The sequence below is a fragment of the Scaptodrosophila lebanonensis genome, unplaced genomic scaffold, assembly GCF_003285725.1.
Source record: "Scaptodrosophila lebanonensis strain 11010-0011.00,11010-0021.00 unplaced genomic scaffold, SlebRS2 tig00000001-arrow-pilon, whole genome shotgun sequence".
NCBI classification, from domain to species: domain Eukaryota; kingdom Metazoa; phylum Arthropoda; class Insecta; order Diptera; family Drosophilidae; genus Scaptodrosophila; species Scaptodrosophila lebanonensis.
In genome coordinates, this window is record NW_022060529.1 from 26922071 (window position 1) to 26946660 (window position 24590).

The 24590-nt window shown below is 39.7% G+C and overlaps 6 protein-coding genes across 7 annotated transcripts; 4 read left to right on the forward strand and 2 right to left on the reverse strand.

Annotated features, from left to right (window-relative positions):
- Positions 1–271: 271 nt before the first annotated feature.
- LOC115632338 (eukaryotic translation initiation factor 3 subunit B) lies at positions 272–2932 on the reverse strand. Its single transcript, XM_030529447.1, has 4 exons — positions 2731–2932; positions 2310–2625; positions 704–2256; positions 272–600 (listed from the first exon to the last, which is right to left on the reverse strand). The coding sequence occupies exons 1-4, from the start codon at positions 2843–2845 to the stop codon at positions 512–514; spliced, it is 2073 nt and encodes a 690-aa protein (XP_030385307.1). The 5' UTR covers positions 2846–2932; the 3' UTR covers positions 272–511.
- A 2035-nt stretch (positions 2933–4967) lies between these two features.
- Positions 4968–13248, forward strand: LOC115620751 (sprouty-related, EVH1 domain-containing protein 1). Of its 2 annotated transcripts, none has more exons than XM_030514150.1 (6): positions 4968–5235; positions 9960–10137; positions 10201–10369; positions 11742–11821; positions 11885–11960; positions 12022–13248. In XM_030514150.1, exons 1-6 carry the CDS (start codon positions 5216–5218, stop codon positions 12765–12767), a joined length of 1269 nt encoding a protein of 422 aa, XP_030370010.1. In that variant the 5' UTR covers positions 4968–5215; the 3' UTR covers positions 12768–13248. The 2 variants fall into 2 exon arrangements, with proteins under 2 accessions (XP_030370010.1, XP_030370019.1); XM_030514159.1 differs by having other exon boundaries at positions 11808–11821.
- A 1804-nt stretch (positions 13249–15052) lies between these two features.
- On the forward strand, positions 15053–16487 carry LOC115634207 (kelch-like protein 40b). The gene is made up of 3 exons (XM_030531800.1): positions 15053–15144; positions 15210–15960; positions 16011–16487. The coding sequence occupies exons 1-3, from the start codon at positions 15053–15055 to the stop codon at positions 16485–16487; spliced, it is 1320 nt and encodes a 439-aa protein (XP_030387660.1).
- A 2368-nt stretch (positions 16488–18855) lies between these two features.
- Positions 18856–19615, forward strand: LOC115625859 (trafficking protein particle complex subunit 5). The gene is made up of 3 exons (XM_030521071.1): positions 18856–19078; positions 19133–19442; positions 19501–19615. The coding sequence occupies exons 1-3, from the start codon at positions 18903–18905 to the stop codon at positions 19597–19599; spliced, it is 585 nt and encodes a 194-aa protein (XP_030376931.1). The 5' UTR covers positions 18856–18902; the 3' UTR covers positions 19600–19615.
- LOC115625868 lies at positions 19605–20134 on the reverse strand. The gene is made up of 2 exons (XM_030521082.1): positions 19937–20134; positions 19605–19874 (listed from the first exon to the last, which is right to left on the reverse strand). Exons 1-2 carry the CDS (start codon positions 20066–20068, stop codon positions 19662–19664), a joined length of 345 nt encoding a protein of 114 aa, XP_030376942.1. The 5' UTR covers positions 20069–20134; the 3' UTR covers positions 19605–19661.
- An 867-nt stretch (positions 20135–21001) lies between these two features.
- Positions 21002–24227, forward strand: LOC115625850 (serine/threonine-protein kinase pakD). Its single transcript, XM_030521059.1, has 4 exons — positions 21002–21122; positions 21200–22263; positions 22325–23016; positions 23635–24227. Exons 2-4 carry the CDS (start codon positions 21209–21211, stop codon positions 24120–24122), a joined length of 2235 nt encoding a protein of 744 aa, XP_030376919.1. The 5' UTR covers positions 21002–21122; positions 21200–21208; the 3' UTR covers positions 24123–24227.
- Positions 24228–24590: the final 363 nt, after the last annotated feature.

Consider the following 24590-nt stretch of genomic DNA (forward strand, 5'->3'; position numbering starts at 1 on the left):
ACATTAATAAAAACGGTATTATAGAAATTTGTTGATTAGGACGAGACCACATAAAAGAAACGTGTCAGCAATTATGGGGGATGGGGGGTGGTATCCAAAAAAGCTTTTCGGGGAAGAAAAATACAAAAGGTATTTGTTTTTGTTTTCTTTTTTCTGTTGACATACAAATACATTGCATATTTCATTTTAATATTAGCTAATTCTTTAATAGACATGTTTAAGTATGCTGAAATTTTTGACGAGACTTTTAAACGAAGAAATTGTTTGCCGATTAAGATTGTGTTGTGTAGTGTAACTTTACTTTAGTGCTTAAGGACTGATTATAATGTAGGTATGCAATGATGTAATATGTTTGACGTAGTCTGCAAAAACGCGCTACTGGATTGAAACAGACCCCAGTCAAATTTAACTAGAGTGTAGTCGCGTTTTTTTTAATGTAGGACACTAGTTAATAGGTCAATATTTGCAGTTGGGCGCAAACAGTTAGCAAACAGAATGGTCTGGGGGTCGTTTACTCCAGGACGGTTATTTCTTCCTTGACCAAAAATTCAACAATTTCTTCATCGACCTCATCTGTTTCCAAATCATCCGTATCCACATCTGCAAATAGGTTAAAATATTATGGATGAGTAACTTGTATTACTTTGCATACCCTTTGGGTAAAGAGTGAAAGGGTATACTAGTTTATTTTGACTTTACTTACGCCCTCTGAGCATGACGCGTCTACTCTTTTGATCCTTCCATTCGGCAATTCGCTTGTTGCGGTACTCCATGAACGTCTCTCGCAGCTGCGCCCGTTTCTCGAGCAGCTCTTTTGATGCACGGGTCAACCGCAAGCGATCCTTTTGCTCAAAGACTGGATAGTACTTCTTCAAGTTCTTCTTGATCTCCTTCTGCTTGTCCTCGGAAAGTAAGGTAGGTGGTCGTGGGCGCCATAAGAACTGAACGAAATTCTTCAGGATGGTGCGTTTAATAATACGACCCTGGAAAGTGTACATATTGAAACCCGTATCTTCCTTAACTTTCCACGATGAAACACCGGTCACAACATAGCGGCCTGTCGGATCCCATTCAACTTCTCCGGCACGGAAATGATCCGGCGAGGCGCTGATAATATAGTCATTTGTTGTGTCTACGAACTCAAATGTGCCCATGGTCAGATTGGCCATGACGATGAACTGACCTCGCGGCGACCAGAACAAATGCGTACAGGACTTCTTCTCCAGCTTCTTCACCAAACTCGGCTTAACACCTTTATTGACTTCATAGAAACTCACATTCGATGAGTTGGGCTCACCATGTATAATGGAAAACTTATTGCCGATTGGCTCCCAAGCGAAGGCCAAGATAAGTTCGCGAATTTCCACGGAATCTACGGGTATCTCCTTTTCACGCATGTGAAATATTTCGAAGTTGTAGAACATGCCCAAAAACTTGACATCAAGCTCTTTTTTATCTTTTTTCAATTTTGAGTACCGATCGACTTTCACGCAGAGATAATCGCCAGACTTTTGCCAGTGTAGCTTACAGTCGGCGACATGAAAGAGGTTCTTATTGCGTGTCTCACGTTTTTTTGGGATCTCCATGAGCGTCACTCGGGCGGGTATCTGATTCTGCTCCTCTACCCAATAAGCAATCACATTATCAGTTGGCGACCAGGAAAATCCACGTATACCGGGTATCTTTATGGATTTCATATCTAGGAGGTAAAACGATGGCGTCTCATAGATGTGTATGGAGCTTTCACCCATGCGTGCCACAAACTTGTCATCGTGCGACCAACGGAACATAGAAAGCATGGTCATGCTGTCCGCTACAAAGGAACGCTTTTCCGCACCTGTGCGTATGTCCCAAATAATAATCTTTTGACCGGTTGGCGTTGGGCCGTAGGTGACCAGGTAATTTTCGCAAGGCGAAAACTCAACAAACTGAGTACCTGGGTGTGGAAATTTTTGTATCTTCTGAAAGTTGCTGCCACCCCATATGGCCACGCCAGGCTTGTGGAAAGTAACCACATATGTGCCTAGGGGGGACCATTTAACAAAAGTGTCTGTGAAGCGTTCCCGCGTCTCCAGCTCGGTGGGTTCAGGCAGAGTATTTTGCCAAAATCCAACTTGTACGCAGCTCTGCGCTGTCTCGGCAGCAACACAGTACTGGTCATACGCATCGGGATCGTTTATAAAATTGTACAAATCGTTTTGCACTTTAAAAGGCTGGACCGTCGGTGGGTCCCACTTTTCCGGTATATTTTCATACCTACAAGGAAAATTTGGTTACTTTCTTTACGGTTCTTCTGTGCTGGTGCTTACTTTTGGAAATCAGTAAACAAGTTCACGGCAAAGGTGTGGTTCTTGTCCAGGCGATGATTGTTCAATTTGTTAACAGCTTCTTCTGCCTGGTTGGCGTGCTTGTACTCCATGAATGCATAGCCCTTCGTTTTTCCTTCTTCATCAACCGGGTAAACCACATTCACAATGTCACCGCAATGCGAGAACAGCTTGTTAATCACCGACTTAAGTTTGTCCAAGCGGCTAGGCTCCACTTTTGGTATGTTGTCGACAACAACAACGCTTTCAACACCATCGGCCTCCGACGGGCGCTGGGCTATCATATCGCCCAATAAATCTGCAATTAATTCAATACATCAGTTTGAGGTTATGTTTTCATTTTGCAAGCTACTACTGCCGTAGCGTGTGCTACGCTGGCAAGCAGAGCCATCGTCACTCTCACCTTCATCGCTAATATTATCTACAAAATTAGGCGGATCTTCGAAATTTGGTTCCTCATTATAGTCGCTATCGTTGGCATCGGTGCCTGAATGCTCCTCACTTTTCTTCTTAGCCATTTTCAGCGATTTATTTGCAAAATACACACGGCAGCAAATTTTCCCGCAGTCATCAACACACAGGCAGAAAACCGAAAAGAGAGTTGCCAGTTTGTTGGTCGGCTGCTTGTCATCTGCTTCTTCTTCCTTTTCCAGCTCTCCAAAATTTAATATTCTGTGTTAAATTATTTCAGCACCTGTGTTCAATTTTAACTTTATAACTTTTTTGTATATATTTTCAATTTATAAGTGCAATAAATAAAACGCATTTGGGTGCACAGTATTATTTGTCATTAAAACCAAAAACTGTTCAGTAAAGTTGGTGTTTTAAATAGAGAATCGTAAATGAATTACATCAATTCAATATTATACTACATAATATTTAAGCGGAATGTAGCATATTTATGCGAAATTCATTAAAATCTGTTTTTAAATTACGATTTTTAATCTCAATTCGGGTGCCGAATTAAACTTTATTATTAGTAGGGGCGCTTGCTTTGCACATATTTGTGTAAATTATACTTAATAAATAAAGTATTTGGGAGAGAGTTTAACAAAAATTCATTTAGCTTATATATACATATCTTATGTAGATGTATGTATTTGTTGTAAATATTAATCAGTTGCAGGAATACCACTAGTTCCCGGATTTTTTGTATATCAGCGCATTTTAAGATGCCATTGTAATTAAACTAGTTCCGATGCTGCCACATTTGTTAAGTGCTGCTATAATTTTTCACTTTTTGCGAGTCCGTGGTTGCCACCTGGCAACTGGCGATTTTTCCGCGACAACGACATCTGCACAAAAAGACAAAACAAAAGAAATGGTGTAATATATCACCAAAAAAATTAAAACTAATGCTACAAACAAGCATAGAGTGTGTAGAACAGATCTATCTGTAAAGTGTAAAAAACTCCGCCGTGTGTGCAATAGAGAAAAATTCCGATACACCATGTCTCTTAGACTCTCAATCACGCACCTGCCGCATCCATTACGGTCGTTTTGTCTGCGCTGAAAAAAATTCAAATACAAAATCCAATGCAATAAACCTAATACTCCAAACCATAAAAAGGCAGTTGTAAATAAGCAAGAAAACGAAAAGACGACGCGAAAATATGAAGTTTTGCATATACATACATATATATGAATGTGTGTATGTAAATTTGAAATATGTAAATGCTGTAGTGGCACCAGCAGTTAATAGGTAGACAGGCGCATAGGCAAAATCTTTATATGTATATACAAATTCATTGTGGAAAATAAAAGGAGAAAAATAGCAGAGAAATCACCCAAAAAACGTTCTGCGTTTATGTGTGCGTGTTTGTGATACCTTTTTTGTTCATATGTATGTATATATATGCGCAACAAAATGCGTTGGTTGAGCTCTCTCATCGATACAACGCGCAGGCGAAAATGAGAGATTCGGGCTCTTAGAGAAGTGGTAGAGTGCTGTCGTGCTAGCCTTGTGGAATGTGTGAATGAATTTTCATTTACAGTACCAAGTGTTTGCCACTACTTAGTTAATTTAAATAAAATGCCATCAGCGACTTGCCATGGTCACATTATGGACGCACGCCCAAAAACAAAAATTATTTTACATAATTAAGTTTCCGTGATTTCCTGCAAATAGTACTCTCTTTTTCTCATTCAATACAGGCTCAGACTCAGCTTTATGCTTGCTGTGCTTGCTTGCTCTCTTTTGGACCTGAGTCTGTTACATCTTTTGTTGCTTCGAAAAATTCGTATGTGCGTCTGTGACGCTGCTCCATGAAGTTTTCCACAGTGTTTGTCTACACGCCCACATAGTGTGTGCACCAGCAAATGTGTGTGTGTTTGTGTCTGCGTTGAAAAAGCAAAAGTGCCTGTCGTCTATTTGCTGCTGATGCTGTTGTTAAACTTTAGTTCGCAGCTAATGGAAAATTGTTTATTTATGTTATATCTAGTGAATAAAAAACCACGCATCTCGATACGTATAAAACATAGTTTTAAAAAGTGAAAAAGTCTTTTTCGTCAACATTCTGTTGTGCCAAAAAAATATATATATATGTATGTATATATTTATATATATTTACATAAAATTGTCGTCGTGCAACTACAAATAAAATAAAAATTCAAATAATTCAGCAGCAGCCTCTGTACCCAAAAAAAAAAAAAACACGACCACCAACGTGCATCAACAGTACCACCCGCAGCACCAGCACCCAAACTACATCTAGAATAGCACCTGTTCCAGCCTCCAATCTACGTCGTCTTTGTTCTTGTCAGTCATTCCGAAAGTTTGTGCAGCAGCAGCTCTGAATGTCTTTATGCTTTAATCATGGTGTATTTTGCCACCAACAACAACACCGACACTATACGCTGCTATATTAGAATCTTTCTGATTACGAATCATGACAGAAGGACATGAAAGGTAAGTTTATCATAATAAAGTTCAAGCGCGCAAGCGCTTTCAATTCAAGCCCAAACGCAGCGTCAAATATGTTCAAGGAATTTGTGTAAATACATTATTTAGCATTTCGAGCACACACAGTTTCATTTTAGCAAGCAAAAATGCGTTTTAATAAAAGCATCAACGAACTTGTTACTCTGCTCAATGAATTGATGAAGTGACTCTATGTTTGCCTATGTACCCTTGGCCAAGCGAATTCACCGCCTCCCCAATAAAACTCGCTTCTATAGTCTCCGTGTTGTCTGTCGCCGCTTTTAATGAATGAAATGCTAGACGACTTGCCTGCCCTGGTGCCATTCTAATTGTTTAAAATGCTATTCTAGCACGCCCGTTCCTTACACAAGCAGGGCTGGCGAGGCAGCTTAGCTATTGATATTGAAAATGATGTCACTCGATTCTTGGCTACGCTAGCGTGTGAGTGTGTGCCAGCTAAAGCACTTTACTCATACCATTTCCATGTTGTCTTTGCCGTCTTATAAGAGCAGCAAGTTTTTTTTTAGTTTTTCTCATGTCTAGCTTTCATTCTTCTTATGAATGTATGTATGTTTTTAAATACGTATTACACATATACTATATGTAATGAATTAAAACCAAACACTATACCCACGCAGTCCATGCCCTGCTCAAGTTTACAATGGTGTGTGTATTTCAAACGGAAATAACATTCGATTTTATTTTTGTATCAAATGGCCATGCCTACATAGTACTTATGAATGTATGTACATATGTGTGTATGTATGTACATTGCATTTCTGATGGTCATGTGAGACAGTAATGTAACAGCGTAGAACTGCATGGCTTTTGTCCACGCGATAACTCTTTTAACAACATCCACTACATCTAATAAAATATGTATATGTATTAACAACTATTTTATTAACGGTCTATTGCCGCTATGTTGTTTGTTTGAGTCTTGGGTTTTACCCTTCAGTACGGGTAACTAATTCACACATAGCTAATAAATTCCTAACTACAAATTAACCTCGACCAGTTTCGCATAAATCCCCAATTTTTTACATTTGAATTAGTACGTTAGCTAAAAATCTTTCAATATCACCTATTTATCTAACTCATAATTTCGTTTTATAACTCATTGTATATTTAAAATCATATAAGTTGCTCGTTGTCCAGTCAGGCGAATACGGGGAGTTGTTGGTGGTGAAAATGCTTTTTCATCAAAAATCGCTCGCAAGTGAAAATCGATGGCGCACTATAAACAATGCATCAAATCGGGAAGATAAAATGCTTTATTAACAGGTTGGCCCGCTAGAACGACAATGCCCTTGAAATCGTACAAGAATATCGTCATTGTCTTCACTTTTGACTTCTTGATATTTTGCCTCGTCTGACGCCACGTTTTATCGCAAAAAAACTGGTTGTCCTCTTTGGCTTTCTTTGTGATGGCCTTCCAATGTTGAATTCAAAGCAATTTTTGGTCGTCAGTCATCTTGGGCTTAACAAACCTTTTACACACTTTTCAGAAACCCAAATGTCGAAATCCGATAAATTGGTATTCCATTCATTCATTTAAGTCCCGACGACCACTTTTAAGCCACGAATGCCACTCGTGAACTCTGCCCCGAGATAAACAATCAACATCAGAAACTTGATTCATCAGTTGAATCGTTTCGGTAAAAGATATGCTAGGTTTAAAATAAAACTTAACATTCGCTCTGTAGTGGAGAAAATGTTATGATGTCGGTAAGGATTGCTTTTTGCCAACCAACCATTCAAAAGTCATTTGTCCTTTAAAATCTACCTCAAATTCTGTGGAAACAAACATAAACTATTCGTACATATATACGTACATAGCATAAACAAGAAAGAAATGCTAAAGTCGAGCAGGATCAACTCTTAAATACCCTGTACCACCCCACAAAAAAAGAAATTAAATTAATTAATTAATTTAATTTAATTAATTAACTAAATTAAATATAAAATATTCCATACATGCATACATACATTTACATCAGAATCGTGTCTCTGCGTGTTTATGTACTTGTACATATGTATGTATGTGTGCATTGGGCCTGGTTATATGGGTATAACTTTCTTTCTGATCAACCTATTATAATGAAACTTGGTATACGGATATATAATCATTAACAAATTTTAGTTCAAAATTCCAGAATTACGGGAGCTATAGAAAATCGTGGGGAGTGGGGGGTGCATCGGGAAAAATGAACAAATTCGTTCTTTCTCGGTCTCAGGAGAATCTGTAAACCAAGTTTGGTTATTCTAGCTCTTATACTTTCTGAGATCCTTGCGTTCATACAGACAGACAGACAGAAGGACTCGACTCGGCTTGTCATGCTGATCAAGAATATATATACTTTGTGGGGTCTGCCACGCCTCCTTCTGTGTGTTCCATGTACACTCGCACAAAACTAATATACCCTTGTACCCTTTGGGTACAGGGTATAAAAATGCATAATTTTAACTGGAACGTAGTTAGTTGTCAACAAAACTCAGCTGACACACTGTTTGGTATTACAAACAAACAGTTTGGCTATGTGAAAATCTTTCCCACTCACTTAGCACCTAGTTTTAACAAATTATCATAACCAAATTTAGTTGAAATTAAAAATAAAGTAGCCACGGAGGCATGCTTTAATTATCATATAACTGCCTGCAGCACCTCCCTGGTAAGGGAGGATATGCAACGGGTAACTAGCGAAATATGCATTTAACTACCGCGTGTACTGAGAAGTATATGTCTGTATGTAGGTTTATTATATACATATATGTATATACATACTATGCATGCAAACTATCATTGTTCATTCATCTTTTACGAAAAGTGTACAAGTGTGTTGGTGCCAGTTGGTGCAAATAATTGGTAGCACAATTTTTGTTGTTAGAAAGCGCTGTGGAAAAATCAAACGAATAAAGCATGAAATGGTTATACAAAATTAATAAAATTACTCATGCATGATAAACAGGCTAGCACTTAACAACGGCTACGGGAAAGACAACGGCAATGACAACAACAGCTTCAACTCCCGTCCAGCATCAGCTTGTCTGCTCTCCCACGCATGCGCTATGTCTACACATACTTGGCTGACTGTCCCTTTGGGAGAGAAGCTTCACATTTTATTGCTGAGTAGCACTTTTAATTTTCGCTTGGGGCAGGCTCTTTTGTTTTTGTATCATGTATTTGTTGCTGTAATTTTTGATGAAGTTGTTGCTGCTTAGACTACACCCTTGTGTTTGTATGTGTGCAAGTGACAACTCCAACCGATTTCAATTAAAGTTGCTATCCCACACATACATATACTCGTACATAGTACACCCACATACACCTATGAGCTTTTGGATGACGCTTTGTACACTCATATATGTTCGTACGTACGCATACGTACATATGTACATACTTACATAGATACATGTAGATGCGATGCTAACTTTTTGTTGATTATTCGAAGATAACAGGTCCCTTTTCAAGCACGCCTGTCCCAGCATTTGTTCATTCATAGTTGCCCTAGGAAAAGCCGCCAAACCTTGGCCAGCAGCCATTGACGTGAGCGCTGCCTTTGCCGCTTCACCTTGAGTATATCTATAGCGTTGGCCTCAATGAAACTGCAACAGTGGTGCATGGTAGTCCTTTGTACGCATAAGTACATACATACATGCTTACAGACATACATACATACGTGTACATACATATGTACATATATTTGTGTGCATGTTCACATGCATGGTGGGGACAGCATAACGACGCTGACGTCCACATTCATTCTATAAAATCGACGAAACTAGGACAAAAGTGTGTATACACAAAAGGACTTACACACTCACACACATGTACCCGTAGTCACGCAAAGGCATTGGCAGGCCGCCAAAAACTCCCCCAAAGCTTTTTTCATTGACCAACTTCACGGTATTAGCTCCAGTTTTGAAAGCTGTGCGCAAGTCGCGCCTTGCATTTATGCTGCTGCTCCTCAATTCATAATGGCGGTCTGCAAGGTATTGAAAAGATGGCCTGGAGTCGCTCACTGTTTATGAAGGTGCAACCGGATGTTGTAATACATAACACATGCATAAAGTACATATGCAAGCAGTCAAGCAGGCTGCCTGCTGCCAACCTTTCAATTCATTATTTCGCTTTTAGTTTACGGCCAACACACATGCTTGTGGGTGTGACTGGGCGTATTTTTAATTAAGAGCCTGCTTCGAAAGCAACTGCCTGGCTGTAAGCCTGTGTCTGGCATAGGTTGATTTCTTGTGTTGTGGTCCTATGGCTTCGTAGCCAAAAATTGAATTAGCCGAATTAGCAACACTTTTAGGTTATCCATTTGAATATGTAGGCGCAGAATAGAGACACTGCCAGCCAGTTAGTGAAGAGCAGATATGGCAGCTGTCCGTTACACCAAGTTGAGTTCGAGGCCCAGCAATAACGGGAGATCTTACAGGTTCATTTGATCGAGCAATATACTTAGTGCTTATTAATATGAACATATCTTATCAGTAGTTTTATTTCATGTTTGAATTCCTTAACCATACAAAAATAGTTTGGCTCATTCTCAACACTACACGGAATATCTAAGGAAATGGTAAAATAGTACCCGTTATCACTGAAATCACTCTAACCAACTCCAACTCTGTGCATCTACAAGTATATATAATTTAAAGGTCTGTCCTACTGTTAAATGATCCTTGTTTTTCGCTTTTCTCCTCTGTTACAGCGATTTCTTAGTTACAGTACGCGCACAGGTAATGACCAGAGACGAGAGCACCGAGGGCTGGCTACCGCTGGCCGGGGGTGGTCTGGCAAATGTTTCGATACGCAAACGTGCTAGATTATCCCCATTGGCAACGGGTCATGACTACATCATCTATGGGCAAAGAATCTCTGATCAAAGTGTAAGCATATTCATAATGATTGTACATTCATTTCAATATTTATAGTATTGTATTTTTTTGCAGGTTATCTTAAGCTGTGTCATTAATCGTGATCTTAAGTATTACAAGGTAATGCCAACATTTCATCATTGGCGCGCCGGAAAACAGCGCAACGGACTCACCTTTCAAACAGCAGCCGATGCCCGCGCCTTTGACAAGGGTGTATTGCGGGCCTACAATGAATTAATTGATGGTATGCATTGCGCCACCGGGCGCCTGATCAGAGATCACTAAGACACTAGCTTTTTTAAGTTATTCAATCGCATGTCGCTTGTTTTTTCACCAAATACCCACGCTTAACCTCTTATCTATCTTTCACGAATAATTAAACATACACACTGCACAGAAACTTACCTTCATTGAAACTCTCGCCCTAATCTCATCCTCCGACGCTAGAGTTTTCAACATCTAAGCGCTATTTACCCGCTCTAAGCCCTTTAGCAGAAATTAGCCTCAAACAATTCTTCGCTTAGCATTTGCATTCATTTACTAATACAATACTTTTTCGTACGTTTTATGCCACTTTATTACAAAAAATATTGGAAATATGCAATTAAAAAAAAAAACAACATAAAAATATACTAATTTTGACTAATATGATTTATACGAATTGGTAAGTGCATTTTGAGGTTTATTTTTATATAATTAGTTTGTTCATGTGTGCGGTATTGTTTTTAAAAGTATTCAAGTTAAAAGTTAACTGTAAACAAATTATATTATTAGTCAGGACAAATCTGACTTTCAATATCTCAACATACACGTACATTCATTTTTTTATCATAATTCGCTAGAGTTTTATGAAACTTTCTCCTACAACGAACTTTCCCTAACAAGTACAAAATTTGTTGCTGCTTCTTCTTTAGTAGTCAAAAACGTATTTCTTCCAGTATAAACATAAAAATTTGCTCTAAAAAATCCCGTCATGTTAAACATTTTTTAACACAAATAAATGTGTATGCACGTATTTTTTGATTTTTTTATAATTACTATAAAATTTTTTACTTCGCCCAACAAATGATTCAACTTTATCAGCTCTGAAGACAGCATTCCAGATAAATCTATAAAGATTTATGATATTGTGCTCTGATCTGATCTCCTTATTATCTGCGTGTAAAAAAAGCCTTGGTGTTTCAAACTTGCTTTACGAGCTTACACACCAAAAACTATAATTATTTTGTCAAATCTGACCAAAATACGCGCTTTACGTTTGGGAGAATTTTTCTGTAATAAATAATACAATTTACTAGTCATAAATCAAGTTACCCATCAATTTTTCACTTTCACCACTAGAATAAGGTACACTTAAAGATTGTTTGAAACCGCGTGTTAACACATTGACCCTGTTGGACAAGTGTGATCGTTACTCATTCTATTTGCATTTTCTGCCTACTAATATCACGATTAGCTTAAAACTGCATTCTTCTTGCTATTAATACTGATCTTCTTTGCTCTTATGGCTGCTTAGAGTTCGTCGCTATAGTTCAAATTTAATTTGCGGCTGACTTGTTGCATGCAATATTTTCTTCTAATTACTCACTAAAGGATATCTCTGTAAATTCCTCTAGGACTGGCCAAATCAAACCCGACTATAATATGCCCACCATTGACCAAATATGATTCTGTTGGTGAAGATGATGTATTCATGGTAAGTATTCATTTTTTTGTATAAAATAATTATCAACTAATTACGGGGGTTTTGTTCGTCTAGACCCTGGACTTACCTGTGGAAAGTGAAAGTTTACAAAAAGTACACTCAAGCCCGGAGGGAAGTGAGAAAAGTCACAGTACGTATCCCTAAAAGTATAAACTATTCCATAAACTCTAATGCACCCCTTTCCGCAACAGAAAGCGTTAGTGAACGCTACAGCAACAATTCCGATTCGGAGAAGCTACCGGCACCGACTATACACTACATATCGACAGACAAAACAGTCACGCCAGGCAACAATAACTCCTCCTCCAGTGTAGCTGTGGCCGACGCAACGGGCCAGCCCACGCCGATTCCGCCTAGCGAGAACTATTCATATGTGACACTGACAGCGGTCCATCATGACTACAACTATTCAGTGGTCGATCAGCCGGTGGGAGCTCAAGTGCTCAATGCACGTCGCGAATCCATAAGCGCAGTGAAGAAGCGGAACGCTTTAGAAGCGGCCCAAGCAATGGCTGCCGCTCAAACGGCAACTGGCACGGCCAGCAAGCCGTTGCACAAACCCAACGTTTCCGACATCTTGAAGAAGGAGACACGTCTGCGTTGTCGTTACTGTCACGAGCTGTATAGCGAAGACTTCAATCGGCGGGGGGCGTGTGAGTATGCACCGGATCCATTTCGCAGTGGGTACGAGTGCATATCTGGAATGGGCTGTGCTCGCTGTATGATCTACCACTGCATGAGCGATGCCGAGGGCGAGACAGCGCAGCATCCATGCGAATGCAACGTGAGTGAGTCGGGCTGCACCAAACGCTGGCTTGGACTGACGCTACTTTCGTTGGTTGTGCCATGCTTGTGGTGCTACCCGCCGCTACGTGCGTGCCACTGGATGGGTATTCATTGTGGCGTATGTGGCGGCCAGCATAAACCGCATGTCTGACATTTGGAGGCTAGATTGCAAGGACAATTCGTTGACGACCCCAGGCACAACAAGCACACAAGCAAGCATGAGCATGAAGAGAGCGAGGAATATAACAAGCGACAACTCTTGGCCAGGCAGCTGCAGAAGCTCAAGCAGCGCCAACAACATCAGCCCCAGCAGCAGCCACAGCGACACTTTTACAACTGGGAGCTGTCCCACAGCTTGGGCGCGCCACAGCAGCAACCGCTGTATTTAATGCAGCCAAGAAGTAGTAAGGCGGCGCCTAACGACTATGGCCGCTTGTTGTTCTAAAAGTTTATCATTTGCTTTGTGTTTTATGTTCTGTTTTCTATAGTTTTATCTTTTATGTGTAGCATTTGATTAGTTTGCCATAATTTATTGTACATACAAATTTATGCTACAGGGCTTATGCATCTATTATTTTAACTGTAACATTATACTTAGACACAGAAACTTAATTATATTTTTGTAAAATCGCTTTCTTTTTTTGGAAATATTTTTTAATTGCCTAAGTTTTTAACGTTTCTTAACGGAAATTTCTTAATTGGAAATTGGAGAACAGTATTAAAGCCAATGTGTAACGTTTCATGAAGAGCGTTACACTTCAAGATTGTCTGTGCGCAATTCCAGTTTTTTTTATTTAAATCGGAATCAACAAGTAAAATGTATCGCGCGCAAAATATGCAAAGAACAAAACTACTTAAAGCGCAAATGAAAAGCACACAATATAAAAAATGTTAATGGACGTAATTGTAAATGCCTGTATATAAGAATTACAAATTGTTTTCGTCATGACAAAAGCTGCAGCGCCAATTAGTGCAACCTGTGTTAAGCGTAAGCTAACATGTTCACTTAAATTAGACAATTTGTTTTCAAACATTAAAATATATTAATTTATTTGAAAAAGAATTTTTTTGACTCTTCTTAGGGCTCATGAAGATTCAAAATATTTCTTTTGCCAATTCCACATATATTTGATTTCATTTCTTAGTTTATATAAACTACATAGACCGAAAAAAAAAATAAAGCCACGATAACCTAACCGTCATAATTGCGCGTGGTACAAGCTTTTAAACCTTTACCTATATCTCTATATACATATAAACAATTTGTAATTTGTTAGTAAATGCAAATCATGTTGTAGGCTTAAGCACTACAACGTCTTTGCATTTCCTCAAGGCTATAGAAATAAACATCAAAATCAATTTAAGTAACACTCCCATATATGCAGCTATATAGATATATATATATGTATATATATACAAATATATATATGTATATATAAAAATGTAAAACAAATCTATATATACTTATGTGAATGAAAGCTAAGTAATTTTTGTGAACTTAAAGATGAATAATAAAAACAAGCATTAATTTATTTCTAAATATATAATTATTGTTGTACTAAGAGAAAAAATTGCTAAAATGTATAATATTTATTCAAAAATAAGCAAAGGTTGTGCAAAAACACATTAAAAGCAACAAAGATTGTATTAAACCCTTTTAAATGAAAGAGCATTGCAGCAAAAGGCATGGGATATGTAATTGTTAGTCAAATAATAATGCAGTCTCAAAGAAAAACAAAGTAAATAAATGTTGTTTATATGATGAAACCAACCACAACACAAAATTGAACAAAGAATAACACTCAATAACAAGAAGTACAAAATGTTAAATATGTTTAATTTACTTTTTATTTAGCTTAAAACTAATTTTATCATAATGATCCACAAGTATGCCAACATATAATATACGAGAAAAATATAAATTGTCTGTTTCACATTTAACTGTGGATAGAAATTAAAATTTGCAGAAAACAGCCCAGTCATTTAGAATCTTTAAACCTGAAATTAGATGAACCAACAACAGGTGTTATGCTATTTTATTTTTAAACAACAAGATCAAATATAGTGCGGCACGAAAGTACGCTAATGTTGAATAGTTTATTGCAGTAAGCATGATCTTCTTTTCAATAAAATTTTTATTTGAATTATATAAAAAAAATTCACTTTAATTGCCGCATATACTCATATAAAAGCTGGCATTACCGAAATGGAAATAAATAATATATTTATTCATATAAATGTATTTGAAAATGTGAAAAGGAAAATACCAACAAAATAAAATTACCAACAAATAAAACAAATAATTTAATAAACAACTGCGACGTTTTGCCATCCACGCTCCAAACGAAAATTTGAATTTTGAATAGTAGGTCACATCAAAATATTCAAATACATATATTCATTTACAGGCAAAGTAACATTAAAACACGATCAGGTATGGATGAAGTGATGAGACAAAATGCTGCGCACCACCAAGAAGCGGATAATCCCGTTAAACGTGAGCTAACGTGCAGTGTACACTTTACCAAGTGAGTTTTTTTCAAAATACTTACCTTCACATATATACTATCTAAACTCTGTACCTCGCCTGCAGCCCCAAATTTAAGCCAGAATCGTCTCTTTCATCCGATGATGAACTCGGCTCGGTAACACGTCTGGTATCGAAGCCCGAGGATTTGGAGTTGGAGCACGTCTTTAAACGTACTGCTAAGCCGGGCGCTTTGGTGTACGCAACAAATCGTTCGCTTCTCTCCATTGGCTATGACTTCGAGGAAGCGCGTGACTGGTTGACCGCCGAGCAACCGCAGAAGGAGCAGTTGACAAAGGTGCTGCGCTATATGATGGAAACACACTCGAAGGCGACGGTCCAAATAGATATCAACAAAATGTACTTCAACTGCCACTTGGCCGTCTTGCAAGTATATTCAAAGTTTTTTATGGAATTAGAACAAACCCCAGTGGTGATCACGCTGCCTGAGGACAAAGTGTCGCAGAAGGCTTTCATGCTCATTTACAAGTGGATGCTTAGCGATGAGCCATACCTAGAGCGCAAGGACATCTTGAATGTGTTTGTAGCAGCGTCATATTTGCGAGTGGATGACCTCCTTTCCCATTGCTGGATGTACTTCGACGATGAGAGTTGTTTTAACGAGGAAACAGCATGCATTTTATATCTGGATACTCAGTGCAATCCGGCACTGGACGTTGTCCGCAATGTTATGTTAACGCGCATACATAAATTTCTTCTGACATTTGTAGCAACGCGCGATTTTCTTAATCTCCCTGTTAAACATCTCCTGTATTTGTTAAGTTCGAATACCATATGTGTTAATACTGAAGTTGAGGTGAGTAACAAATCCCAAGCTGACTATAACTAATCTCTTCAGTCTTCCAGATTCTTTTCATAGCCGTTCGTTGGCTGAGCCACGACTGGGCTTTGAGACGAGTGCACCTGCTTAAGTTGATTACCTGCGTGCGTTTCAGTTTAATGCCGCTGTGGTATCTTTTATGCGTACGCCAGCAAGAGCCGTATAAGCTGTTAAACGAGATCGTCAATTTTTCCGATGTTGATGAAATGATCAACGAGGCTATTGCATCTATAACAAGCACTATTTACGATAGTCAATTGGAAGGCAAACGTGTTGATCATGCTAGTCTTTTGAAAGGAAGCAACAAACGTATGTGGATTCGCGATCAGGCATGTCCTTACTATCACCGCGTTGGATGTCCAAATACCCGTGATATACGATACGCGCATTTTGTGACCTATTTAAAAGCCTTACAGCAACAGCCAAACGATTCATTTGCGAATGTTCAGTTTCTTGATCTAGACGACGATAGCGAATGCTGTAATGGCGTCAGATTAATTTAAAAGGTTACATTGTTATATTTGTGTCTCCTAATTCATACACTCTGGCGCACCAGCCAAAAATTTGGATGCAAGGAGGGCTTCACGGTTTTTTTCAAAAATGAATGGACACGAAATGCATCGCTTTTTCCTCAGTAGCAGGACGTTTTGAAGTATGTATTATTGTTTCAGTCGTTTACATCTACATACATATATCACAACTAGTCTGCATTTTGTTAGCATTGTTTTTTGTCCGCCTATAGGAGAGACAAATTATTTGCATCTCAAACAAATTTGATAGGAATCCAGACTTTATGTATTGTATTGTATGCGACTTGTTAAGGCTGCTCTTGTTGAATAATAAAAACTAAATTTTTATCGTGACTTATCATTCGCTTTGCTGTGGCATATCGTGCCTTCAACATGGATCCTATTAATTACAGCCCACACCTAAATCCTAGAAGGGTGTACTGGCATACTACTGCGAATGTATATGTATATGCAACGGGCAGAAGGAGACCTGTCAGACCCCTCAAAGTATATAAGGTATGGTGCATAACTATATCACACGTTTGAAAAAGCATCAACAAAGATAATAAACAACAACGCTTTCCTTGCAATATTTACATTTATATTTAACGATTTGTAGGTGAGAATTGGATAAACTTTAAAGATCGAAATGCACCAAATTAGGATGAGTTGCGTATAGTATGAAAAATTAAAGAAAACTCAATGCTAAAAATTGACCGTACATGTAGAGGAAAAACTGGGCTAGAAATGCTTTGCAGAAACGCTGCTCCGTAAGCTGGGAAAACACGACTTTAATGGTTGATAAACTTTAGGCAGCTGTTTATGTCCTAGAGAAATACTCTGTACATATGTTTAGAATAATTATAGAAATTAAAAAAAAAAGAATTAAAAAATTTTTTTGATCGATTTTACCTCTTTTGGTATTTGTACTCACGTAAAGGGTGTATAATTGCACATGTAAAAAGCAATTGCGTCTATGTGAGTGTATGTATGTTTATGTTCGTATATTCGTGTCTGTGTAAGCATGTTCGCAGTCAACCTTGAGCAGCGCTGCAGCAGCAAATATAATTATGGCTATAAGTTCTTGTTAAATCAGTCTATCATGATGGCATACGGATACATAATTACTAACTGGGGGTATTTGCAAAATTTTAGTTCGAAATTCTAAGAATTACGGGAGTTAGAGAAAATTGCGATTTGCATGGAAGAGGGGGGAGATAGGGAAATTCCAAAATACACATTTTCTGAGTATTCACGAAAATTTTGTGTCCATAGGTCGTATAGTCTCCGAGATATAGGCGATTATACGAATGGAAAATCGGGAAAACCCCCATTGGGGGAAGTGGGGAGGTGGGGGGAGAATCAAATAAAATAAAACAAACTTTCACAGCGTACACACATAACGCATCTTTGTGCAAAGTTTGGTGTCTCTTATAGTCTCTGAGTTCCAGGTGTTCATACGAACAGATGGACGAGTCGATATAGCCCTCCGTCCGTCCGTCTGTATGAACGCAAGGATCTCAAGAAGTGCAAGAGCAAGCATAACCAAACTCGTAACATAATTCAGATTCTCCTAAGCCCGAGAAAGGACGAATTTGTGTTTTTTCCATTACTCCCGTAATTTTTGGAATTTTGTACTCAGATTTTGCAAATACTTCCAGTTAGTGATTATGTGTCTGTATGCCAAGTTTCATCATGATAGGTCAGGATTCTGAAGAAAGTTATAGCCATAAACAAAATTCCAAGAATTGTGGGAGTTATGAAAAACACTTATTGCGTGGGAGTGGGAGGGGGGGGGTGGTAGTGAATTAGAATAAAAACACAACCTTCAACTGCCTAGGGCTCAGTATGGGGTGGGTCTGCCACGCCTCCTTCTGTGTATTACTTACATTCGCACAAAACTAGTATATCCTTTTACCCTTTGGGTACAGGCTATAAAAACAATGCAAAATAAATATTTAGTTATCTTAAAATGGGCGTTTAAATTTTCGGCTATCGTTCATATTTTGCATTACATTGCATTTCAAAGTACATTTTTGAGCTGGGACTCACTGTACATGCACATACTACGAGGACATATTTATGGCTTTATAAGGAAGTACGCAGCTTTTAGCAAAGGGGGAGGGGGAGCCAAAAAATTAAAATTTTGATTAAATAATGCACGATGCATTTTAAAAATAACTTATGCCCCCCCCCCCCCCCCCCTACACCCTTGTGGCTTTAGTATGCATCCCCCGCTATTAGTGATTTTTCATAATCCCCAACGATTTCAAATTGGAGTTCGTGAAAAACGGTAAACAAAATTAGCTATTCTCAGTGCATTTCACAGAGAATCTGGCAACACTGCGTGAACATCTGTTGTTGCTTACAATTTACGCGATTTTTATTCCCAACTAATTAAAGGCTGAAATGGAAAAATTGGAAGCTCTTAAAATATCCTCAATGCGTCCACGCAGTAACATACTGGATCGACCCCTGTCTAAAGGAAAGTCTGAGGTCTCGCAGAGTATAGTGGCGCTTCTATTCAGCGAAATTGTCCAGTATTCTCAATCCCGTGTTTTTACTGTGCCAGAGCTACAATCTAGGTATGAACGTAGACAGCCAATTTTACACTCTTTTTAATCTGACTTTTGCTCTAGGTTACACGAACTTGGACAGGATGTAGGGACACGAATCATTGATTTGTACTTTGTGCGTGAACGCAGTTCCAAACGTGAAACAAAGCTGACACAAATGTTGCTGTTTGTCAAGACGACAGTCTGGAAAAATCTGTTTGGGAAGGAGGCCGAGAAGCTGGAGCATGCCAACGATGATGAGCGCACGTACTACATCATAGAGAAAGAGCCCCTGGTTAACACATTTATAAGCGTGCCGAAAGACAAGGGCTCCCTCAATTGTGCCAATTATTCAGCTGGTATTGTGGAGGCGGTGCTAACACATTGTGGATTTGTAAGTACGTGCGCTATTTATTAGGACATTTGTTTGATTGTTTGTAAAATTATTCCAGCCCTGTAAGGTCACAGCTCATTGGCACAAGGGCACAACCTACATGGTCAAGTTCGAGGACTTTGTAATAGCGCGCGATAAGCAAATGGAGGAGAAATAAACGTATTATTTTTAAACGCGTTCTTTTAATTTATCTTAGTTCGTTCAATCAAATTTAATAATCTAAATGAATTTAAACTGACGATCCTTGTAGGCCACTTGCCCAGTGCGGTATTTTTGTTCGCGACTATCACGCTCGGACTTCAGCGCCCATGCATACACGACGATTGGTAGCACAACTGCAAAGAGGCCGGAACGGAATGAACGTCCAGTGGGCTTAAAATGCTCATAATTGGACACACGCATAGCTTGAAAGCGTGCAAGACCAGCATCAAACTATTCGGGAGAAAATGTCAATATTAGTACTGCGATGACATAACAGGCTATGTAGTACGTACCACTGTGCCTCCCTCGCCTGTTGCGTGGCGGAAGGGGTTTGAACTTTGTTTTAGGTATTCGTTACGCAGCTTTAATGTTTGCTCATGCTTGCGGCATATGAGTTCCTGCTCTTCTTTGGTTAACACGGACATTTTGTGCCAAATAAGCTTACACACTCACCTTAGAGCAACGCATAAACAGATGATTTAAAAAATAAAGAAGCAGAGCATGACATTCACACAGGCCCATCGAATTGGCAGCACTAGGAAAATAGGCAGCATTTTTACAAAGCTTTTTTCTAGGCTGGCAGTGCTGTTCAATTATCGTTCTGATTCTGTTGTTTATTCAGTATTCAAATTACTGGCTTTGTGTTTGGTGGACGATTGAGGTTATAGATTCAGTAATATTTATATTCCAGTGAGTGAAATATTAATTATACTAAACATAAGTTTCTATGGAATTAAATATATTTTCTAAGTTATCATGGATAATTATAATTGTAAAGTCTGCTGCTTCGTTGCTCTCAACCCCAAGCACCGTTATACGCACGCTCAAGAGCAAGCACTAACATGCGCTAGCTCTCCCCGCAGCATTGCACTTTTTATATACTGCGCATGTCCTGCAAAGTGTTATGCGCAGATCTCATGTTATTGTCCAGCCCAGTGCTGACTGCTTGACAAATCCACCCTCTTGGCATGGATCCCAATGTATTTAAGCCACGTCTGGGTATAAATCAAAATACCCTAATTCTAATCAGAATGTTAGTGCGCAGGTTGCGAGCGACAGTTGTCAAACTTCCTTCGTTGCCATCACTGTGTGCGTGCGTGAGCGAGTACTAATGGGCAGAGTGAGCGCGCATGTTTTGCGTAGTTGGGTGGTTTTGTTGGTGCACTTGGCTTAGCTGTTGTCCGGGCTGGTGGGCAGCACCGCGGCACGCTTATACATAGGGGTTGTTGTTGCCGCAGAGCTGCGCGTTCGCTGCAGGACCGACGGATAGGGCTTTCGTTTTTAAAGCCGACGACTATCGGCCGTAGTGTGAAGTCGCTTGTCGCCGTTGTTGTACGTAGCACTCTCTAAGGACGTGGTGCCGAGGCCATTTGTTGCCCTTTTAAATGAGTTAATTGCAAAAGCAACGTTTTCCGATTGTTTTGCGCATTATATTGATTTTCTTCAAAGTGACAAGAAGTCATTCAATCATTTGCATTTGTAGGTGTCAAAAGTGCTTTGATTAAGAGTTATATATGCATGTGCAACGAACGTGACGAACAGATTTTTCTTTTCAGGCGCGAACGATGAGCGTAAAGACGAGTGCACGTATCAAGAAACGACGGTCTGCGGAGGCGGCAGCCTTTGGTGCTGTGAGTGCAGCCAATCAAGGAAACAGCTCTACCAGTAATAGTAACACCAACCACAGCGCTGGAAGTGTTGGTAATGCTAGCGCTGGTGGCGGTTGCGGCAGCGGAAGCAGCAGCAGTGGCATAAAAAAACATGGTCCCGTTGGACGCAATCCAAATTTTGACACTGATGAGACTAAGCTGCTCATACAATTGTGGGGTGATCCAAAGCTTCAGCGCACGCTTATAACCACGCACAAAAAGCATGCGGTCATCTGCCAGTTGGCGGCTAAAATGCAGGAGTACGGATACCATCGCTCTCCTGAGGAGATTACTACGCGCATTAAGAATCTGAAGTGTTTTTACAATCGTCTGAAGAAGGATATGGAAAGTGGACTTGCTGGCGAGACTGAGCCTAGTTGGAAGCATTTTGCCGAAATGGACGCCATTATGACACGGCCGATTTTTAGCGTGCGACCTAATGAAGTTCCGGCGCCATCCCTTAAGTATCAAATGGAGCAAGCGTTGGAGGAACATGCAGAGCGGCGCAAACGCCGATTAGAGAATGGCGATGAACTATCTGATAGTGAGAACGAAGAAGATGATATGCTACTTTCGGCGTTGGTGCCAAAGGATAATGGCAAGGTGGGTACTGCCACTGGCACTGGGTCTGCAACTAAAAACGATAGCGACGGTTGCATTATGCCAGATGTGGAGGTGGAAATGGATATTAGCGAAGAGACATTTGCAGCCATAACCAGTGTGGCAACAAACGATAAAAACGGTACTAAACGATGCAAATACTCCGCTGGCGTAGCTGCGGAAGTGGACTTAGAGGAGTCATTAACGGCACGCATTAAGACTGAGCCGGGCACGCAGAAGGAGCAAGCGAAGCATTTGGAGACGAACACAGGTACCACAGACGAGGACGATGACGACTGTATGGTGCTTACGTTGCCCAAAGAGGAGCCCATTGATGTGGACGCCGACGATGACCGTGATGAGAAAAGAAAGTGAGTGCTTTTCAGAACCTGTTATGTGTCATATACATAAAATCCCATAATTTTCTTGCAGTGTAATTGCGCGTGTATCACCCTCGGAATCCTCTAGCAATGTGCGTGCAGCCATGCCCACACTTGCCGATATGCTTCAATTACCGAAGGGCGCTAATCTGCTGCCTCTAAATGGTGCCAATGTGATAATACCAGCAGCAAGCTTGTCCAGTAACACCACAATTCCCTCCCCAAATAGCAGCAGTACAGCATCCAAAGTATCACCAGGAAAAATTTCATTGGTGCCTACCAATTTTCTAATGCAGCCAAAGCTTCCGGGTGTTCCCACTCCCACTGGTGTCGGAGCAAACGTTGCAAAGGCTCCGCAGATTCAGCTGCTTCAGAGTGCTTTAAACAATGGCGCTCGTCTGATGTTGAGTGGCGGTACGACAGCACATGCACAGACAGCCAATACAGGCATTGTGAGCTCGAGTGCGAGTGGAGTCAAGGTTTATCTTGTCAATGCGGATCAGGCAGCGGCAGCAAAGGCTGCAGCGACTGTGGGCAAACCACCCGTAGCAGCCTTGCCCATGGCTGCAAGTCTGCAACAGCCACAGCAACCGCAACTGCAGCAGCAACAGATGGTACAGCAGCAGCAACTGCACCAACAGGAGCAGCAGCAGCAAAAACAGGAACAGCAGAATAAAAAGGATGAGAAGCGCCGCGCGCAGGAAAAAGCGCGAGAGGAACAACAGACTAAGCGTCACATGACAAGTGAGTATTTACTTAGCTTCCTAGCGATTCAAAGATTCTACTAGTAATGTTATAATACCCTCTTGATGAGCATGACGCTACTAGTCGATCGAGGCATGTCCGTCCATCTGTTTTTCTATATGAATGCATCAAACTAGTAGTTAAATAGTAATCAAAGGAAGAACAAAAAAATTATTAAATTACTTTTCAATATCGAGATAACCTATCTAACTTCCCATATTACCATAAAATTGAATAAATCATACAAATTTGACAAAAGTTCACCCATTTCTAAAGTTATGCCCTTCTCTTTTACGTTTTCTTTGGTCAAGTGAGTATACAGTTTTTTTATTAGTCTTATTATTTAGTGCATACGTACTCCTTTAAAATCGGCCGAATTTAATATCTATAATACGTTGTTTCCCGTCTTCCAATGGGTTCGTTACAAACATCAGATTAAATGCAATATACTCTTAGCAAGGGTATGCCAAGTACCAAGTTTTGACCTATGAAGGTTCTGGTAGGTTCATATAGGAAAAAAACTTTTTTAAATTAATTTTTTAAAACTATTTCTAAGTTATTTACGAGCAGAGATACAAACTAATTTTTTTTTATAATTATTAATACTCTTCCAAAAAGCAATGCGGATTTTGTTACGACAATTGCTGAATGCGCAGAACGAGGCCAATGAGATTCAACATAACCGGCTGTCTCTCGAGCGCGAGCGTTTGGACTGGGAGAAATCAATGGGTGATCGCTTGTTTACACTTTTGCCCACTCTGTTCCCGCCAGCTCCAACGACAAATGCAGCACCACACCATCCGCAAACGCACCAGCAACCCCAGTTCATCGTATCGGGCGCTACTTCGGCGACGCAGCGGCTGCAGCCTCCGAAGCTGCTCTTTACCACTGCGCTGCCCATGGCGAACGGCACGGTTTCCATGCCTCATATACTCACGCCATCTGGCACTCTGACAGCCTCGCTGCCAAAAGTGATTGCGGCACCAGCACAAGGAAATTCTAACAATGTCAGCGGCACTGCTGTTGGTTGCGTGAATCCTGTGGAGATATGCACACAAATCAATGATATTCAACTGGTGACGCCGAAGATGGAGAAAGAGGGTTGACACTTCCACAATAACTCATGATCTATACCATTTTCAGTGATCTTTTGAATGTAGAAAACAATGATACTCGGTACTTTAATAAATTCCAACTTAAATGCAATACGAGTGGCGCTCAACTGGTTCTTATATTGACCTTCTCCGCCAGAGTCCTTCAGCCTTCCCAATGCAACTACAACAATATGAAATAATAAAACGATTTAGATGATACATCAGATTATGGAATTACAATAAACTTGCACATCATAATATACTTATAGTTAATAGGTATTATAGAGCCAATTCTAGAGTCACACGAAGTAAATAGTCCTCGTCAATGTTCCAATTTTATCTGCACAGTTCAGTACTTTTTATACCCTGTATCCTTACCCTACGGGTATATTAGGTTTGTGCAAAGTACTATATGTAACTGGCAGAAGGAAGCATCGATCGAACGAAGCATATCGATGTTGCTTTATTTTTTTGGACCCC

Excerpts from the sequence above, each read along its gene's own strand:
- LOC115625868 (XM_030521082.1), bottom strand. The coding sequence starts at position 20,068 with ATGTCCGTGTTAACCAAAGAAGAGCAGGAACTCATATGCCGCAAGCAT. Across the intron at positions 19,875-19,936 it reads CAGGCGAGGGAGGCACAGTG|TTTGATGCTGGTCTTGCACG; the intron begins GTACGTACTACA and ends TCTCCCGAATAG.
- LOC115625859 (XM_030521071.1), top strand. The coding sequence starts at position 18,903 with ATGGAAAAATTGGAAGCTCTTAAAATATCCTCAATGCGTCCACGCAGT. Across the intron at positions 19,079-19,132 it reads GTGCCAGAGCTACAATCTAG|GTTACACGAACTTGGACAGG; the intron begins GTATGAACGTAG and ends CTTTTGCTCTAG. Across the intron at positions 19,443-19,500 it reads TGCTAACACATTGTGGATTT|CCCTGTAAGGTCACAGCTCA; the intron begins GTAAGTACGTGC and ends AAATTATTCCAG.
- LOC115620751 (XM_030514150.1), top strand. The coding sequence starts at position 5,216 with ATGACAGAAGGACATGAAAG. Across the intron at positions 10,138-10,200 it reads AAAGAATCTCTGATCAAAGT|GTTATCTTAAGCTGTGTCAT; the intron begins GTAAGCATATTC and ends ATTTTTTTGCAG. Across the intron at positions 11,822-11,884 it reads GTGAAGATGATGTATTCATG|ACCCTGGACTTACCTGTGGA; the intron begins GTAAGTATTCAT and ends TTGTTCGTCTAG.
- LOC115625850 (XM_030521059.1), top strand. The coding sequence starts at position 21,209 with ATGAGCGTAAAGACGAGTGCACGTATCAAGAAACGACGGTCTGCGGAG. Across the intron at positions 22,264-22,324 it reads GACCGTGATGAGAAAAGAAA|TGTAATTGCGCGTGTATCAC; the intron begins GTGAGTGCTTTT and ends ATTTTCTTGCAG. Across the intron at positions 23,017-23,634 it reads GACTAAGCGTCACATGACAA|CAATGCGGATTTTGTTACGA; the intron begins GTGAGTATTTAC and ends TCTTCCAAAAAG.
- LOC115632338 (XM_030529447.1), bottom strand. The coding sequence starts at position 2,845 with ATGGCTAAGAAGAAAAGTGAGGAGCATTCAGGCACCGATGCCAACGAT. Across the intron at positions 2,626-2,730 it reads AGATAATATTAGCGATGAAG|ATTTATTGGGCGATATGATA; the intron begins GTGAGAGTGACG and ends AATTAATTGCAG. Across the intron at positions 601-703 it reads ACGCGTCATGCTCAGAGGGC|ATGTGGATACGGATGATTTG; the intron begins GTAAGTAAAGTC and ends ACCTATTTGCAG.
- LOC115634207 (XM_030531800.1), top strand. The coding sequence starts at position 15,053 with ATGGATGAAGTGATGAGACAAAATGCTGCGCACCACCAAGAAGCGGAT. Across the intron at positions 15,145-15,209 it reads TGCAGTGTACACTTTACCAA|CCCCAAATTTAAGCCAGAAT; the intron begins GTGAGTTTTTTT and ends CCTCGCCTGCAG. Across the intron at positions 15,961-16,010 it reads GTGTTAATACTGAAGTTGAG|ATTCTTTTCATAGCCGTTCG; the intron begins GTGAGTAACAAA and ends TCAGTCTTCCAG.